The sequence below is a fragment of the Erinaceus europaeus genome, chromosome 10, assembly GCF_950295315.1.
Source record: "Erinaceus europaeus chromosome 10, mEriEur2.1, whole genome shotgun sequence".
In the NCBI taxonomy this organism is placed as follows: domain Eukaryota; kingdom Metazoa; phylum Chordata; class Mammalia; order Eulipotyphla; family Erinaceidae; genus Erinaceus; species Erinaceus europaeus.
The window spans coordinates 105,366,724-105,386,473 of record NC_080171.1 but is presented as its reverse complement, the minus strand read 5'-3'; the positions used below and the strand labels follow the sequence as shown (position 1 = coordinate 105,386,473).

At 39.6% G+C, this 19,750-nt stretch overlaps 1 protein-coding gene across 3 annotated transcripts in view; it reads left to right on the top strand.

The window, feature by feature from the left end:
* The window catches only part of AK8 (adenylate kinase 8), a 180,191-nt gene that overhangs the window by 91,349 nt on the left and 69,092 nt on the right, over positions 1-19,750 (top strand). For all 3 annotated transcript variants that reach the window (XM_060200450.1, XM_007527888.2, XM_060200451.1), the window contains one exon: positions 4,318-4,459. In XM_060200450.1, coding sequence (XP_060056433.1) covers positions 4,318-4,459 — 142 coding nt within the window. The remainder of the gene's footprint in view (positions 1-4,317; positions 4,460-19,750) is intronic.

The following is a 19,750-nucleotide window of genomic DNA, read 5'->3' as shown; positions in this document are numbered from 1 at the left end:
CCAACTTCCTGCCAAGCCTAAACTCATTTTATTTATTTATTTTTAATTTTTTAAAAAGATATTTATTCCCCATGTTGTTTTTATTGTTGTAGTTATTATTGTTGTTGTTATTGATGTTGTTGTTGTTGGATAGGACAGAGAGAAATGGAGAGAAGAGGGGAAGACAGAGAGGGGGAGAGAAAGACAGACACCTGCAGACCTGCTTCACCGCTTGGGAAGCAACTCCCCTGCAGGTGGGGAGCCGGGGGCTCAAACCGGGATCTTTATGCAAGTCCTTGCGCTTTGCGCCACTTGCGCTTAACCTGCTGCGTTGCTGCCGGACTCCTGAGCCTAAACTCATTTTAAACCTACAGTGTTGCTCTAATGTTAGATCCATGTTTAGATATCCGATTTCATGTTCAAAATCTGAGGATCACATAATCTTGCCAATGACTTCATTACAGTCCTCTGATGAGAATCTGGATAAACTTTGAGAAGGAATTAGAGACACAACTACACTTTCATTCAGAATCCTGCTCCCAGACCTGTTGACTTCACCAGTGAGACTGGTGTCACAGACAAGGACACTGAGGTTCAGGGAGGTGAAATAGCTGAAAAGCAGAAGCCACTAGATCCCAGGGCTCTCAGCAGATCCTTGCTCTAACAAAAGAATCAGGGAGCTAATAGTTGAGTTCCACTGATTTTTTTTTTAATTTCACTTCTTTTTTTAAATTTTTTTATTTTCCCTTTTGTTGCCCTTTTCACATGTTGTAGTTATTAATGTCGTCGTTGTTAGATAAGACAGAGATAAATGGAGTGAGGAGGAGAAGACAGAGGGGGGGAGAGAAAGACAGACACCTACAGACCTGCTTCACCACCTGTGAAGCAACTCCCCTGCAGATGGGGAGCCAGGGGCTCGAACCAGGATCCTTACACCAGTGCTTGCGCTTGGTGCCACGTGAGCTTAACCTGCTGAGCTACCGCCCGACTCCTGAGTTCCACTAATTTGATCCTAAAGAATGCTCATACAGCAGCTGCATTGCAAATCTCCCTATGACAGCCCCGCACCCCTCCACTCAGAGCTCAGCCCCCTCACCTCCTAGTTTGTAGATGAAGAAGTTAAAGCTCAGCAACTCCAAGCTGGTTGGAGTGGAACTTAGACCAGAAAAGGGAGACAAAGGGTCCTCTCTCCCAGAGCTGCTTCTCCATTCCTTGACTATCCCAAGATCATTCCAACCCCAATGCCTTTGCCCTGACCACCCTCTCTACCTAGAACTCTCCTTCTCAGGTCTTCTTGTGACTGTATTTGCCTCAGATCCTAGCCAGATGGGACCTCCTCAAGCCCATCTCTGGCCTCATCAAACCAGCAACCTCTTGTCACTCACTGGGCTTATCTCTGTAGCATTTGTGATGATCGAAGATGTTTGTTTACTCATCAGTGTGTTGTGCCTCTCTCCTATTAGGATGCAAATTACAGGAGGGCAGGGACCCTGTGTTTCCTACTTGCCCTGTGTTACCTATTGGACAAGGGCCCTAGGCTCACCACTAGGTGACTCACCAGGAAGGGCTTATTCTAAATCAGTTTCTTAGATGGAAGTAAATACTCATCTACATTTAGGGCAATAGCCAAGTTGGAAGATTCTCTGGCACATTCTTTACCTTCATTGTCTTTAAACCATATTTATTGTTTCTGACAGAAAGCATGGGGCTTCCGGTATTATTGATGTAGTAATCTTAGCATTATCCCCGTCTTCCCCCCTTCCTCACAGTGCAATGGGGTGAGAGCCAGCACATCCTACATAGACACATAGTTCAGGAAAGGAGCTCATGAGGATGGAGGTGGTGGCATCCCCTCCATTCTCCCAGCCTTTGCCCTGAATAGGATATAAGCATAATTTACAAGCCCTGGTATGTAAGCCAAAGTCTCAGGGCAGGGCCTTGTATCTCCAGAGGGCCCTGTCTTTGACCTCCAGGACTGGTTGGTCTCTATCGTCTAGCAGTGTGTGCTCAAAGCACACTGCTATGGGGGAAGCATGTAGGCGTCATGATGTGAAAGTACCAGTCAGCACCTGTGGCAGCCACCATGTGCCCAGAGCTTCAACTGTAGAGCTCACCCCGTGGTGGCATCCCTGTATGGCAAGTGAAGAAGCCAAGAAAATGCAAGAGAAGTTGAGTGACTGTCAGAAGGGCAGGCTGAAGTGAGACCCTAGATCTGTTAGCCCACAAAGCGGTAATGCTTTCCTGTCAACTGCCTGCGCTTCCCCAAAGTCTGGCCAAATGGGTTTAACACACAGGTGTCAACTTAAAATTTTTGGTTTTTTAGTTTACAATGATGGGAAAGTGCTATGCATTAAATAGAATCAGAATTTTGAATTCTGTTTTCACTTTCTGTGTCACAATCACATTAGTGAAAGATCCCAGGTTTGATCCCCTGTACCACCAAAAATTGAAGTTCAGTAGTACTCCTGGGAGAAATTGCATGGGATAGTCTTGATATATATATTTCTATATATATCCTAGCTGAAGGCTGCTCTAAGTGTCCTGAGCATGTGTAAGTGGACTAGGCTAAGTATGATGCTCAGTAGTTTGAGTGTAGCCAATGTATTTCAACTTAGATATTTTCACCTTATGACGAGTTTTCTCAGGACATAACAACATTGTTGTAAGTCCAGGAAGACAAGCATTTGGCTAGTTACAATGAAACTTTAGAATCGGGAAGTCTTCTGTCTCTTTACTGCATTCCTCCTTCATGGCAGGCATGAATCAGTCATGGAAAGTGAAGTGGGTATGGTCCTTTATCCCCATGGGGCCTACCATCTTTTATGAAAGGCATACTTTTTAGGCAGGAATTTGCCAGGTTGTTAATAATAGGAGTGGCAAGTGAAAGCAGATGCAGGGCTGCTGTCACAAGCTGGGGACTGTCATCAGAGGGGACATTCTGGGTTGGAAGACTTAAGTCTGCAAGTTTGCCCCAGGCAAGGCATGGCATGGCATGGCATGGTATGGCGTGTGTGTGTGTGTGTGTGTGTGTGTGTGTGTGTGTGTGTGTGTGTGTGTGTGTGTTCTGGCTGGAGGAACTGACTGTTTTAAGGAGAAAATGGTGAGCTGCGGGCGGGGTAGAGGGGCTCTGCTGGGTTAGAGACATGGGAAGGGAAGTGCTTTTATCCTCAATATTCAGTGGAGAGCGAGCACAGAATGAAGCAGAGGAAGAGATGGGCTTTACTTTATCAACTTCTCCTTTATGTTGTACAGTCATTTGTTCTTATTATAATGAAATTCCTTTTCCACTCTTACCTAGGGGCTGGGGAAGAAAGGCTGAAAGGTGTGAGCAAGAACAAATTCAAGGAAATACAGATTGTTCGGATTAGGTTCTTAATAATGGAGCAGTAACCCAATACTGCCACAGTCACAGAGGAAAGCAGACATGATTTTCTTTTAGTATCTCTATCTGCTGTGTCCACCTGGCCATCAACCTAGGGGCCCTTTGGAAGGTTTTAGGTGTGAGCTCTAGGATTGCCCAGCTGACCCACAGTGACTGGTAGGAGGGGAAACAGCACCAGCAGAGAGCCTGCCGTGTACTCTGTCATTGCAGCACTCGGAAACCCACTCGACGTTAGGTTCACATTCATAGCAAACAACAGTAATATTTGCCAAGTCTTTCTGGAAAAATGAGTGCAAAGTGCAGAAAATGAGGTGCAAATTGCTGGAATGCAGTACATTAGCAACATGGGACATTTAATGAGTCTGAGAAGAGAGGTATAACTTTCAGGAAAATGTCAGTTGCAGCAATGTAAACAAGAGCTTCACAATATTTCATTCTCCATAAGATTTTATTTCAGTCTCCAGTTATAACTAGAGCTGTGCTTCTTGGGGGAGATTTGATTCGAAATACCAGGGAGGGGAGAACTGGAGGAGGGAGAGAAAAGCAGTGTGGATCTACATGGAGCAGAGAGCACTGGGGACAATCGTGTGGCAGCACTGGAGGAAAACAAAAACTTCAGCTGTCTGAAAAGGCTTTTATTGCAAAAACTGGATTTTTGAAGAGGGAGGGAAAACTGCACACCCAGCACTGGGGGGTGGGGGGCAGGGAGGGCAAGGAACTAGCTTGGCTGCAGATAAGCATGGCATCTTGTCAAGGTCAAGTTCAAGATCACCCATTGCTTTTCCCAGTTCGGTGAGGAATAGACATCAACAGTCTCCACTTAAAGGAGACTCTTCATCAGTTCATGGCCAAGAAATAAGGGTCACAGACCACGGGCCACAGATCCTCCCTCCCGTCTGTGGTTTAGGGCTGGTGCTCCAGATGGCAGTAACCACCTGTCTTCTTTTTATCCGTAGTCCCTGACAGTGTCATCATGAAGGTGCTGAGCCAACGCCTGAAGCAGCAGGACGCCATTAAAAACGGGTGGGTGTTGCATGGCTTCCCTTGCCACCTGGACCAGGCACGCATGCTGGACAGCGTGGGCTATAAACCCAACAGGTAGGCTGTGCTCTTCAAGCAAGGGCCATCTAGAAGTGGGGCATCTCATGCGATTGAGGGAGGCCCCGTGATTGACTTTTCCGGTTGGTGCTCGACTGGAAGTGTTGGCAAAAATTAGGGAAGTGGGCTAGGGAGACAGCATGATAATTATGCAAAAAACTTTCATGGCTGAGGCTCCAAGGTCTCAGTTTCAATCCCCAGTGCCACCATAAGCCAGAGCTCAGCAGTGCTCTGGTATATCTTATTGTTTATCTCTCTCATTAAAATAATTTTTTAAATTAAGGAAGCAGTTTTTTTATCAAACCATGTCCATTTCTATCTGATGGCTGCAGAGACTCATTTGGTTTCCTGAGTTGGTGGCTGCAGAATTGTGTTTTTATGTATGGTCTAACCACTGTCTCTCCATACACAGTCTTTCAACAAACGTGGCTGTATTTCTCCTCTCCCTCCTCCTTCTCCTCCTCCTTTTTGTTGTTCTTCCTCTTACTCTCCTTCTTCTTTTTCACCCACCCCTCTCCTTCTTTCTTTGGAAGCAGGGTTGCTCTGGACCATTTTTTCATTCAAACAGAATTAATTATATTTATTTTAAATGTTATTTATTTTTATGAAAGAGAAGGAGACAGAGAGAGAGAGAGAGAGCGGCAGAGGAAGGGAGGGAGGGAGGGGGAGAGAGAGAGACCAAGCGCTTCTCAGTTCTAGTTTATTGGTGGTGCTAAGGATTGAATCTGGGGCCTCCAGACCTCAAGTATGTATAAGTCTGGTATGCAACCACTGTGATATCTCTTGGACACACTCGTTATATCTCTGAACTTTTTGTCTTTTCTCACGCGCCTATTCTGGCAGTAATACTATAGTAATACTAAAAAGGAGTTTTAACTCCTTTTTCAAAAAAGTGTAGTATATTTCAAAAAGCAGTATATTTCAAAAAGCAGTACAGGGCAGTGCCTTCTCTAAGCTCCTCTTCATTGTCTGACTTATTATTTATTATTCCAGATGAACACTACAATAATTTTATTATGTATACAAAGTGCTGCATTCAGTTTTTAATGGGAACTGCCTTAGATTGATCAATAAATCTGTTGTAGTTTAGCATAGCGCTATATTGTCTCTCCCCTATAGTAAGACCACTAACTCTTTTATCAGAGCTCAAAGTTTTCTCTTAAGTGTCTTTCTCAATATTAATTTAATTCTGTTGAGTTTTAGAAAGAGATATTTTCATAGGGGGTCAGGCGGTAGCACAGCAGGTTAAGCACACATGGTGCAAAGTGCAAAGACCAACACAAGGATCCCGGTTGGAGTCCCCGGATCCCCACTCGCAGGGGGGTCACTTCACAAGCGGTGAAGCAGGTGTGCAGGTGTCTTTCTCTCCCCCTCTCTGTCTTCCCCTCCTCTCTTGATTTCTCTCTGTCCTATCCAACAACAATGACATCAGTAACAATGATAATAATAACCACAATGATAAAAAACAAACAAACAAGAACAACAAAAGGGAAAAAAAATAGCCTCCAGGAGCAGTGGACTCCTGGTACAGACACCAAGCCTGAGCAATAATCCTGGAGGCAAAAAGAGAGAGAGAGGGAGAGATTTTTTTTTACATTTTAAAAATATTTTATTTATTTAAATGAAAGAGAGAAATACAGAGAGAAAAATATACCAAGAGAACAAGACCAGAGTACTGATCAGCTCTGGCTTGTGTCCACTTTACTTTCTAACTGAATTTTTCAAATGTATTAGGGAGACATTGATTTTTGTACTCCAGCCTCCTTCTAGAACTCTTAACAGTATCTGATAGTTTTTCATTTGATGCACTTGGATTTTTCAAGTCTGTTGCTATCATGTTATCTACAAATATGTACCACTCGCTTCTTTTTCCCCGATATTTTATTTATTTATTACCTTCTATTTTTATTTGACATGACAGAGAGAAATTGAGAGTGGAAGAGAAAAAGAGAGTGGGGGAGGAAAAGATAGACACCTGTAGGCCTGCTTCACTGCTCATGAAGCGATTCCCTGCAGGTGGGGAGTGGAGGCTCAAACCCAGGTCCCTGTGCATGGTGATAGTGTGCTAACACCTACCAGGTCCCCTTTTCCCCAACATTTTACACACACACACACACACACACACACACACACACACACACACACACTATTTTACTTAATGACCTTAAACAATGCTTCTAGAACCAGGTCATGATTGACAAGTGTTTTTTTTTCCTCAATCTGAGAAATTGTCCTGGATTTCAGCCATAATTTATACTGGCATTTGAGTAAAGATGTATATGACATCTATATAACTAAAGTAGTAACTTCATAAGCTTAAAATGCTTGGGGTTTATGTTGAACTTTACCAAAGACATTTTTTCATTGTCTTTTAAGACAATTTTTGATGTATTAATATAATAAATATAACAAATTATGTTAATACATTCTCTAGTGATAAGTCAGCCTTTCATTGACTTTCATTCAGTCACTCTTACAGGGTCATGGCTTGTTATTCTTTTAATATGCTGCCTGTAGGAAGCAGCTTTTTAAAATTCTTATTAGTTATTTAATAATTATTAACAAAATTGTGAGATAATAGGGGTACAATTCCATACAGTTCCCACCACTAGAGTTCTGTGTCCCATCCCCTCCATTGAAAGCTTCCCTATTCTTTATCTTTCTGGGAGTATGGACCCAAAATCTTTATGGGGTGCAGAAAGTGGAGGCTCTGGCTTCTGTAATTGCTTCTCTGCTGGACATGGGTGTTGGCAGGTTGATCCATACCCCCAGCCTGCTTTCGTTCTTTCTCTGTATCTGGAACAGTTTTTAAAGTTTCAGCAATAACTATTCCTTGATATTGGCATTTGGTTAAGAATTTGATAGATTTTGTTCCTTGGGGTTGGTCAATTTGAATTTCTCTCTTTCCTGAGAAATTAATGGTTTTCTAAAAAAAAAAATTCCAGTGTCTTTTAAATGTATTGCATAGTTTGCACCGCATGTGAGTTCCAATTTCCAATTTGTGGTTATTGCTGCTTTACTGTTGTTAATTTTATGTACTTGTGTTTCTTCTGTTTTTAGGATTAATTTAACTAGTAGCCTGTCTTTTTATTTATTTATTTTTATTTTTATTTTTATTTATTTATTTTTTTAATTAATTAATTTATTTTTTATTTATTTATTTTCCTTTTTGTTGCCCTTGTTGTTTAACATTGTTGTGGTTATTAATGTCGTTGTTGTTGGATAGGACAGAGAGAAATGGAGAGAGGAGGGTAAGACAGAGAGGAGGAGAGAAAGACAGACACCTGCAGACCTGCTTCACCGCTTGTGAAGCAACTCCCCTGTAGGTGGGGAGCCGGGGGCTCGAACTGGGATCCTTGCGCAGGTCCTGGCGATTTGTGCCACGTGCGCTTAACCCGCTGTGCCACCGCCCGACTCCCGTAGCCTGTCTTTTTAATGGATTTTCTCACCAAATAATTTTTGGATTTATTTATCAATGACTGCTTTCCCTGTAGTCTATATTTATGGATTTTTTTTTCATTTAGATTAATAACTTCTTGCATTGCGTTTATTTTTTCTTTTCTAAAAGTAAATGTAAAATGAATAATTCCCTAACTTTCTGCTTTTCTTTTTTGGTACTGAAAATGGTTAAGATTGTCCTGTGCTCTTTAGTATTGTCTCATCTTTTTCATGTACAGTGAGTGTTTTCATAATTTTTAAGGCTGAGTTTAATTTCCATTATGCCTGGGAGTTGTTAGGGAAATTTTAGAGTTCCCAGGTAAGCTATTCATTACTGCCTTTTTAATTCAGTATATGGAGAACTTGACTACAAGCTTTTTTTTTAAATTTCTTTTTTTTAATTTCTTTATTGGAGAATTAATGTTTTACACTCAACAGTAAATACAATAGTTTGTACATGCATAACATTTCCCAGTTTCCCATATAATAATACAACCCCCACTAGGTCCTCTGTCATGCTTCTTGGATCTGTATTCTCCCCATTCACCCACCCCAGAGTCTTTTACTTTGGTGCAATACGCCAATTCCACTTCAGGTTCTAATTGTGCTTTCTTTTCTGATCTTGTTTTTCAACTTCTGCTCGAGAGTGAGATCATCCCATATTCTTCCTTCTGTTTCTGACTTATTTCACTTAACATGAATTTTTCAAGCTCCATCCAAGATTGGATGAAAATAGTGAAGTCACCATTGCTTATAGCTGAGTAGTATTCCATTGTATATATATATATATATACCACCACTTGCTCAGCCACTCATCTGTTGTTGCACACCTGGCTTGCTTCCAGGTTTTGATTTTTACAAATTGTGCTGCCAAGAACATATGTATACACAGATCTCTTTGGATGGGTGTGTTGGGTTCCTTAGGATATATCCCCAGGAGAGGAATTGCAGGATCACAGGGTAGGTCCATTTCCAGCCTTCTGAGAGTTCTCCAGACTGTTCTCCACAGAGGCTGGACCAATTGACATTCCCACCAGCAGTGCAGGAGGGTTCCTTTGACCCTCTCCAGCATTTGCTACTGTTACCTTTTCTGATGTATGACATTCTCACAAGAGTGAAGTGGTATCTCATTGTTCTCTTTATTTGCATTTCTATGACAATCAGAGACTTCGAACAATCAGAGACGTGGAGCATTCTTTGATGTGTTTATCAACCTTTTGGATCTCTTCTGTGGTGAATATTCTGTTCATGTCATCCCCCCATTTTTGGATGGGGTTATTTGTTTTCTTGTTCTTAAGGTTTGCAAGTTCTTTATATATTCTGGTTATTAGCCTCTTGCCTGATGTATGGCATGTAGATCTTCTCCCATTCTGTGAGGGGTCTCTTGGTTTAGGTAGTAGTTTCTTTAACTGTGCAGAGCTTTTTAATTTGATGTAGTCCCATAGGTTTATGCTTGCCTTAGTCTTCTTTGTAATTGGATTCATTTCATTGAAGATGTCTTTAAAATTTATGCGGAAAAGAGTTCTGCCAATATTTTCCTCTAAGTATTTGATAGTTTCTGGTCTAACATCCAAGTCCTTGATCCACTTGGAATTGACTTTTGTATTTGGTGAAATATAGTGGTTCAGTTTCATTCTTCTGCATGTTTCAACCCATTTTTTCCAACACCATTTGTTGAAGAGACTCTGCTTTCCCCATTTAATAGTCTGGGCACCTTTGTCAAAGATTACATGTCCATAGGTGTGGGGCTCTTAATTCTATTCCACTGGTCAGTGTGTCTATTCATGTACCAATACCAAGCAGTTTTGATGACAATGGCCCTATAATACAATCTGAGATCTGGGAGTGTGATGCCTCCAGTTCTGTTCTTTCTTCTCAAGATTGTTTTGGCAATTCTAGGTCTTTTCTGGTTCCAGATAAACATTTGTAGCATTTGTTCTATTCTTCTAAAAAAATGTGGTTGGGATCTTGATGCATATAGCATTAAATATGTATATGGCTCTAGGTAGTATATTCATTTTGATGATGTTAATTCTTCCAACCAGTGAACGTGTAATATCTTTCCATTTCTTTGTAATTTTTTCGATTTCCATGAGTAGTGACTCATAATTTTCAGTATACAAGTCTTTCACTTCTTTGGTTAGGTTTATTCCTAGATATTTGATTTTTTTGTTGTTGCTATAGTAAAAGGAATTGATTTCTGGGTTTCAACTTCTTCTAACTTAGTGTTTGCATAGAGGAATGCCACTGACTTTTGAATGTTAATTTTGTAGCCTGACACCTTACTGTATTGCCTGATGATTTCCAAAAGCTTCTTGCTGGATTCTTTAGGTTTTTCTATGTATACTGTCATATCATCTGCAAATAGGGAGAGTTTGACTTCTTCTCTTCCAATTTTCCAATGCCTCTAATTCCTTGCTCCTGCCTGATTGCTATGGCAAGAACTTCCAACACTATGTTAAACAGCAATGGTGAGAGTGGGCAGCCCTGTTCAGTACCTGATCTGAGGAGAAATGCTTCCAGTTTTTCACCTTTGAGTATGATGTTGGCTGTAGGTTTGCTATATATAGACTCCACTACCTTCAGGAATTTTCCATCTATTCTCATTTTTTGTAGTGTTTTGATCATAAAGGGATGTTGTATTTTGTCAAAGGCTTTCTCTGCATCTATTGATATGACCATGTTGTTTTGGTCTTTTTTTTATTGATATGGTGGATCATGTTGATTGATTTACATATATTAAACCAACCTTGCATCCCTGGGATTAACCCCACTTGGTCATGATGAACAATCTTTTTATATACTGCTCTATCCAGTTGGCTAGAATTTTGTTCAATATTTTTGCATCTATGTTCATCAGAGATCTTGGTCTGTAGTTTTTTTTTTTTTTTGGTTGTGTCTCTGCTTTTGGTATCAAAGTGATGTTGGCTTCACAGAAGCTGAAAGGTAGTATTCCAGTGTCTTCAATCTTCTAGAAGATTTTTAAAAGTAGAGGTATTAGTTCTTTTTGGAAGGTTTTGTAGAATTCATTTGTAAAACCATCTGGTCCAGGACTTTTATTTTTGGGAAGATTTTTGATAACTGTTTCAATTTCATTAGCTGTGATGGGCCTGTTCATGTTATCCACTTCCTCTTTACTTAGTTTTGGAAGTTCATAGGTGTTCAATTTTCTAAATTGCCCATTTCTTCCAGGTTCTCTAGCTTGGTGGCATATAGTTGTTCATAGAAGCCTTGCATGATATGTTGAATTTCTGCGGTGTCTGTTGTGATATCTCCACTTTCATTTATGATTCGATTTATTTGGGTCTTCTCCCTTTTCTTTGTTGTGAGTCTAGCTAAAGGTTTGTTGATTTTGTTCACTCTTTCAAAGAACCAACATTTACTTTCATTGATCTTTTGTATGGTTTTCTTCTTTTCAATGTTATTGATTTCTGCCCTAACTTTAGCAATGTCTGTCCTCCTGGTTGCTTTAGGGTTCCTTTGTTCTTCTTCTAGGTCTTTAAGATGTGCAATCAGGCTGTTTATTTGTGCTTTTTCTTGTTTCCTAATGTGTGCTTGTATGGCTATGAACTTCCCTCTCAGTACTGCCTTAGCTGTGTCCCATATATTTTGATAGCTTATGTCTTCATTTTCATTGAACTCTTGAAACATTTTGATTTCTTCCTTTATCTCCTTTTTGACCTAGTAGTTGTTAAGGAGTGTACTGTTAGCTTCCACATTTTGGGACTATTACTAATCTTTTATTAATTGTTAAGTGTTAGTTTAATTCCACTGTAGTCTGAGCAGATGCCTGGGATGATTTCAATGTTCTTGAATTTGCTGATGCTGTCTTTGTGGCCTAACATATGGTCTATCCTTGAGAATGACCCATGTGGACTTAAGTAGAATGTGTATTACAGTTTCTTGCAATGAGTGACTCTGAAAATGTCCACTAGTTCTAGTTTATCTATCTCCTCATTTAGCTCCCTTATGTCTTTATTGATTTTCTGCCTGGATGATCTGTCAAGTTGAGAGAGAGGGATGTTGAAGTCCTCTACTATGACTGTGTTGCTGTTAATATATTGCTGTAGCTCTTTCAGTAGATGTTTGATGTATTTAGATGGCTTCTCATTGGAAGATGTTAATAATTGTTAAGATGTTAATAATTGTTAAGTCCTCTTGATTGACTGATCGTCTTAGCATTAAGTAGTGTACATCCATATCTTTTTAAATTTTCTCTATTTTAAAGTCTATTGTGTCAGATATGAGAATAGCTGTTCCTGCCCTTTTTTGTGGGCCATTGGCCTGTATGATAGTTTTCCATCCTTTCACTTTGAGTCTGTGTTTGTCTTGTTGAGTTAGGTGGGTTTCCTGTAGACAGCATATTGTTGGGTTGTGTTTTCTGATCCATCTTCCTACTCTGTGTCTTTTAATAGGTGAATTCAGGACATTGACATTTATTGATATCGAAGACTGAAGATATTTTAACACCATTCTTGTAGATTTTTAGAGTGTTCTTATAGATGGCATATTTATGGTGGTCTGACTGTTTATAGGAGACCTTTCAGAACTTCTTTCAGGGCAGGCTTGGTGGTAGTTGATTCTTTCAACTATTGCTTGTCTAAGATGGTTTTTATGCCTCCATCTAGTCTGAATGACAGTCTATCAGGTTATAGTAGTCTTGGTTGAAAGCCTTTCTCATTGAGTACTCGATAGATATCTTGCCATTCTCTTTTGGCCTGTAGTATTTGTGTGAAGAAGTCTGCTGCTAATCTTATGGGTTTTCCTCTGTAGGTGACTCTTTTGTTATTCTCTTGCAGCCTTCAGGATCCTTTCTTTATCCTTATTCCTTTCAATTCTGAATAGGATGTGTCTTGGTGTCTTTAAGTCTGGGTTAATTCTGTTTGGGACCCTCTGGGCTTCTTGAACCTTTATGTCTTTGATGTTGTCTAGACTAGAGAAGTTTTCAGCTATTATGTCCTGAAGAATGCTTTCTTCCCCTCCTTCTCTTTCTTCCTCGGGTAAGCCAATAATGTATATATTATTTCTTTTGAAGTCATCCCATAAGTCTCTGTTGTTTTCAGTATCTCTTAATCTCTTTTTGAGATCTCTTACTTCTTTTTCAGTTGTCTCTTATTTGTCCTCAATCTCGCTAATTCTGTCTTCAGCCTCATAGATTCTATCCTCTGTCCCCTATACTGTTTTCTGGAGTTCATCTATTTTGTTACCCTGTTCTGATACTGTTTTAGCTTGTTCAGCTAGTTGTGTTCTTAGCACAGTTATTTCAGCTTTCAGTTCTCTAATAACCTTGAGATAATTAGTGTTTTCTTCCAGAATCTTATTTGTTGTTTCTGCATTTCTGTTGAAAATTCTTTCAAACTCTTTACTCACCCCTGTGATTATTTCCTTATCTAGTGTGTGGATGTTGACCTCATTATTTTGTGCTTCTTCCTTTGGGGGGCTTTTAGCTTGACTCTTGTCCTGGTTCCTTCCTCTAATATTTCTTCTTGTGGTTTAACCATTTTATATAGTATGTTATGAGGTCCCTCTCTCAGTACTTTTCAATTTACTGATCACTCAGCCTGGATTGACTTGTGTCTAAGTAAGGTAATTAAATGGTTCACAGATGTGGAAGTTAACAGTTGTTTCAATAGTATTTTAATCCCTGATTTGGAGCTCAGTGGCTTAAAAGCCTCTTTTATTCTTTTTCCATGGGAGCCTGAGGGCTTTTAAACTGTAAGTAGGCTTCTTAGCTTAATTATTGACTCCTGACCAAGAGATAAAGCAGGGTGTGTCAGAGATAATACAGTGATTATGCAAGAGACTTTCACAGCCCCACAGCTAGGCCATGGAGTTATAGATTTTCTCTGAGTTTCCTGGTTTGTTCTCTGTCCCCTGGTGTTAGCACAGGGCCTCCCTATCACTGCTCCAGATTCTGAAGGCAGTAATAGTGGAGACTCACAGTTGCACTTGGTGAGTCTCAGGGGAGTCCTCTCCTCCCTTCAGCTGTCCCCTTGTTGGTGAAACAGGCTGGAGGCAAACTACTGGCAAACTGCCAGACTGTTACTAGCCACTTAATCTCTCCCTGGGCTCCTCTCTGTCACCAGCCACACATGTTTGCAGTCACCAGTGATTTGGTGGGTTCCTGAAGTAGTTCCAGTCCTGTCTTGTTTTGGTCCCAGGTGGTCTCCTTTGGTATTCCTAGATCTGGGAGAGGAGAGGAGAGGAAAGAAACACAACTGCTGATGCTTGTAGCCCCGTCTCTGGAAGTATCCCCAAATAGTGTATTCTTTACTTATAACTTATAGAATTGGGGCTGGTGAAATAATTCACTTGGATAGTGTGCTGCTTTGCTATCTGTATAAGCCATGTTTGAGACCAGCCCTCACCACAGTGAGGAAAGCTGGGAGGCACTCTCTCTGTCTCTATCCAAAATAAAAATAAAAAGTTATAGAATTAGGGAGTCAGGCTGTAGTGCAGCAGGTTAAGCGCAGGTGGTGCTAAGCACAAGGACCGGCATAAGGATCCCAGTTCAAGCCCTGGCTCCCCACCTGCAGGGGAGTCGCTTCACAAGTGGTGTAGCAGGTCTGCAGGTGTCTATCTTTCTCTCCCTCTCTCTGTCTTCCACCTCCTCACTCCATTTCTCTGTCCTATCCAACAACAATGACAACAATAATAACTACAACAATAAAACAACAAGGGCAACAAAAGGGAATAAATAAAATAAACATTAAAACAAAATTTTTAAAAGTTGTAGAATTAAATATATAAAACTTAGTAATTATAGATTCCCTATAACTTAGCTTTTTTTTTTTTTCACTGATGGTTGTATTCTATCAACCTATCAACCTGTCAACGACTAAGGGATTTGTTAACTTCCCATTAATACTGCATTTCTATTATTTTAATATGTTTCTTGCAGGTTTTGTTTTATATGTCTTGATGGTGTGTTATTTAGCTCATAGAAATAGATGTCACCTACATGCCGTGAAATGTCATCTTTGCTGAAAGCAAATACCTGAGGTACAACTGTTACTTGTCTGATACAACATTCATCCTACTCCTCCTTCTCAGTAGCAAAGTATCAGTTTTCAGTAGAGCCTTTTGGTGTCTGAAATAAAAGATTCCATTTTCCAGTCTCCTTGAGCTATAGAGAGCCACAGGGCAAAGTTGCGGGGCACTTCTAGGAAGCCTGCCTTCAGGGAGTCAACTCAACTGGGAAGAGCTCCTTTTTGTCCTGTTTGTCTTTCTGTTCTTATTTTGCTTTTCATATAGCTAATAAGCATCTTGCTTTCTCACCTGCATGATTTGCTTTGTTTTTGTTTGCTAGCTGTATCTTATAGTAGCCCTCAGAACAATTTCCCACAAAGTCCCTCACATTATGCTGTCCATTATCATCGTCCCCCACCTTCCATCACTCCTACTCCTCACTTGTTTAGACTAGTTTTTCTCTAGGTTTCCTATAGCTGTTGTAGGATATTTTCCCCCATTGTTATCAGAGTCATTCCTTTTGGCTTTCTTCTGGGGTGGGGTCCCTTTCTCTTGAATCACATATCTTCTTTCATATACATGCTGTAGGTTTGCACAACATATTCTCCAGTTACTCTTCAAATGTAAAAGATGGTGTCATTGTCATGGACTGTTTACTTTCAATAAATCTGCTCCAAAGTGCAGAGCTTGCCCCATGTCTGGAACACAACCGTCATCTTGTGATTCCATCCTAGCATCCTGAAGACCTCCTTTACTTCTCTCTTACATTGATACCTGGGACTTACAGCCCCATGGATTATCTTTTCTTGGTTTACTACCTTGCTTTGAGCAAGTACTACATTCATTGATAACTTCCTGAGAAATGTTGCCAGAGAGGCAAATTTTTGAGACATCGGACATATGAAAGTATCTTTATTCTACCTTCATACTTATTAGATAGTTTGGCTGACGTGTAGTTACAGGTTAGACTAAGTCATTTTCTGTCTAAAATTTGAATCTTTAGTGTTATTATTAAGAAACCCCAGATCCGTGAGTCGGTGGTAGTGCAGCGGATTAAGTGCACATGGCGCAAAGTGCAAGAACCTGCATAAGGATCCCAGTTCAAGCCCTCAGCTCCCCACCTGCAGAGGAGTCACTTCATAAGCAGTGAAGCAGGTCTGCAGGTGTCTGTCTTTCTCTCCCTCTTTCGGTCTTCCCCTCCTCTCTCTATTTCTCTCTGTCCTATCCAACAATGACGACATCAATAACAACAACAATAATAACTACAACAATAAAACAAGGGCAACAAAAGGGAATAAGAAAGAGAGAAAAAGAAAGAAAGAAAGAGAGAAAGAGAGAAAGAAAGAGAGGAGGAAAGAAAGAAACCCCAGATCCTTGTATTCACAGCTGCACTATTTACAATAGCCAAAATATGGAAGTAACTTAAATGCCCAAGGATAGATGACTGGACAAAGACATTATGGGTATATATTCAACAAAATACCACTCTGTTATTAAGAAATATGGTAGAGACATTGGAGGAAGCTTCAGTAATGTACTCTCTCTCTCTCTCTCTCTTTCTCTTTATATATATATATATATATATACACACACATATATATGTGTATATATATACATGTATATGGAAATATCTTTCATATATATTTTTTCTCCCATGTATACCTTTTTTTTTTTGAAGGGTGTATGCACATGTGTGTTTGTCTGGCCTTCGATTTTGTTCTACTTTCAAAAGATTACCTTCTTTTGTGGTAGTGTGGTGAGTTGTACACCAACGCACATACATATATGTATACATATATACATGTACAACGCACATACATATGTGTGTATATGTATACATATATACATGTACAACACACATACATATATGTATACATACAGGTGTATGAAACTGTACTCCTAAACTCTTACAATTCTGTAAATCAATGTTAAATCAGTGAAAGAAATTTTAAAGTGATTTCTTTGCCTGAGAGATAGCATAGTAGTAGCACACCAGGTTTACATGCCTGAGGCTCTAGAAGTCCCAAGTTCAATTCCCAGCATCATGATTTGCCAAAACTGAGCAGATGAGAGAGCACTTCTTTCTCACAAATAATCTTTTTTTAAATTCCTTCACTTCCAGTCATTTTATTGAATTCCTCATTTCTGCTATAGTTTTTATTTTTATAATACTCAAGGGCTTGATTTTTGTTTTCTGAATATTCCTTTAACGGTGTCTTGGTGATATGAAATCTCTTAATCTCTTGAAAATGTTGATAACAGGCTTGTTTTTGCAGAAGAAAAATTTATCTTCCTAGATAGTCTGTTTCAAATGAGCTTTATTTGTTTTCATTCTTTTCCAAGCGAACCCTTTTTATTTATCAGCTGTTGAGTTACCCTTGGTTGTTCGCTTATGTGTTATGATGGGAAACTAAAAACTCAGAGTGCCTACATGGAACCTAGACTTTGTCATGGAACCAGTAGACTTTGTCTACTGTCTAATGTACTACTTGCTCTATTTGTGTTGGTATGCTTCTAATTCTGCTTCTAAAAACCCCTTCTGTTTCATTTGGTTTAATCCTCCCTGCTTAACACTGTATTCTATTTACATAACCACTGTTAACTAAGCACCACCCTCCCTGCAGGGCATTGGTGGTTCAGTGATAGAATTCTTGCCTGCTCCGCCCCCTCTCCTTGTCACACCCTGATTTTCACCAATATCTTTTCACTTCACCCTCTCTACATCACATCCTGTTTACACCCTACTTGGCCAGTATATATATAAGGACAGGTAGTTTAGTTTAGTTTAGCTTAGCTTGGCTTAGATTGTGCTGTGTTCCACATGAATAAAGAGATACTGCATACAGCTCAGCCATGAGTCCCTGGTCTTCTGTCTCCACCCGCGAAGGCAGCCCAACATATTTGTATACAACTATCTCACCAAGTACCAACTCTTAAGGCTTTCTGTAGTACTCAGATTTCCCAGACAGGATTTGTGTCTAATCTCTGGCTGATTATCAAGAATCTGGGGGCCAGGTGAGAAGCAAGACAGTAGAGTCTTAAACACTGTGTACCAGTTGCATTTATATCTACTTCCCCTAATTTGGAACATGGACTTTCAACTGTGTTTGGCATTCTTCAGTCCAATGAGCCTGTGTTTTGCTCTTTTTTATAATTTCAACACAAGTAGAAGTGAGATATTCATTCAGCTAGAGGGAATGCAGAGAGATTCTGGGGCTTAATCTCAAACAAATTTCAGCCAATCTTCCATATTCTAGTCACCAGTTCTAAAGTGGTACCTGTGAGTGAACCTTTTGAGGATTTCCCAGTTGAGTCAAGCTTTCTTACTTCACTTGGGATCTGACTTTCTGAGGTCTGCAAGTTTGTTTTCCAGCATCAGAATCCTTTGACTTCCCCATCCTATCTTTGCCAGTGATGTTGCCCAAATCACTTTCCAGCCATTGCTCTCTGGGATTTTGGGAGAAAATGGGTATATATCTAATTTCATTCTTAGCTAGAATTAAGCTTCTAACCGACTTCTTTGTGGCATTTTCACGCTTTTTTTCTTTTACTTTTAGTTGTCTTTCATCCTGTGAAAAGGATGAAATTGTGTTTAATCATTTTAATTCAACTGCCTATCCTTTCTCTTGTACAGAAATTCAGATAATTTCATCTATCCCAGTTGTTCTTCCTTTTTGACATATATATATATATAATAAATTGGATTATTTCTTTAAAAATTTTTAATTATCTTTATTTATTGGATAGAGATAACCAGAAATCAGAAATAGAGGGGAAAGGGGGTCATAGAGAGGGAGAGAGGTACAGAAAGACACTTGCAGCCCTGTTTCATCACTCACAAAGCTTTCCCCATGCAAGTGGGGGCCAGGGGCTCGAAACTGGGTCCTTGTGCATTATAACATGTCGACTCAACCAGGTACTGCCACTGGGCCCCTGACTTTTTTATGTTTTTAAAATATTTTATTTATTGTTTTGGCTAGAGACGGAGAAAAATTGAGAGGGAAGTGGAGACAGATGAGCGTAGTACACCTGCAGCACATTTTTATCGATCGTGACGCTTTTCCCCAGGTGGGGTCCGAGCACTTGAACCTGGGTCCTTGTGCATGGTAACATGTATATTCTACTAGGTGCACCACCACGTAACCCTCGTGACTTTATTTTATGATATATTTTGTTTTCCACACCATATCTTTTCATATCCTTTTTTAAATTTTGCATCCCTTTTTATGGTCTGTATTTTCTTTGAGTTTTGTTAGTTTCTACCCCCCTCTCTGCCCAATTAATTTATTTAATTCGTAGTTTCTGCCCAATTAATTTATTAACTTAGAAAATAATTTGCCTCTAGTTCTACCAGTCTCTATAGCAAAGATAAACTTTACATTTAATCCTGTTTAAATTAAATACAATTTAAATGTATAGTTCTCATTTTTTAATTTTGAGGTAAAATGATATTTGAACCTTTTTGTAGGAATAATGAGAGGGAAAATGCTCCCCCATCCTAATTTCTCTTTCTTCCATTCTACATTTTGCAGATGTGGATATAGGGATAGACACATTTTGAAGATTTTTCTGTTCCAGTGTGTTATACACAGGTTACTAAAGTCACTATACTTTCTTTCTATTAATAGAAATATAATAACTATTTTCTGCCTCTAGTGATAATTGATATACTTGTGTAATTTTGATTCTTAAGCTGAATTCATACTTTAACACTAGTTCATTAAATAATTCAACCTCTCTTTTACAAATGCTGATTAATTTTTCACTTGAATGCATTCGTAGCATCATTTTCAGGAAGGGTATAAGGCTAGAGTACATACATGCCAGATTTTCTAAATTTTTGCGTTATTTGAGATTGCTTTTGCATTACCTGTATTTGTAAAC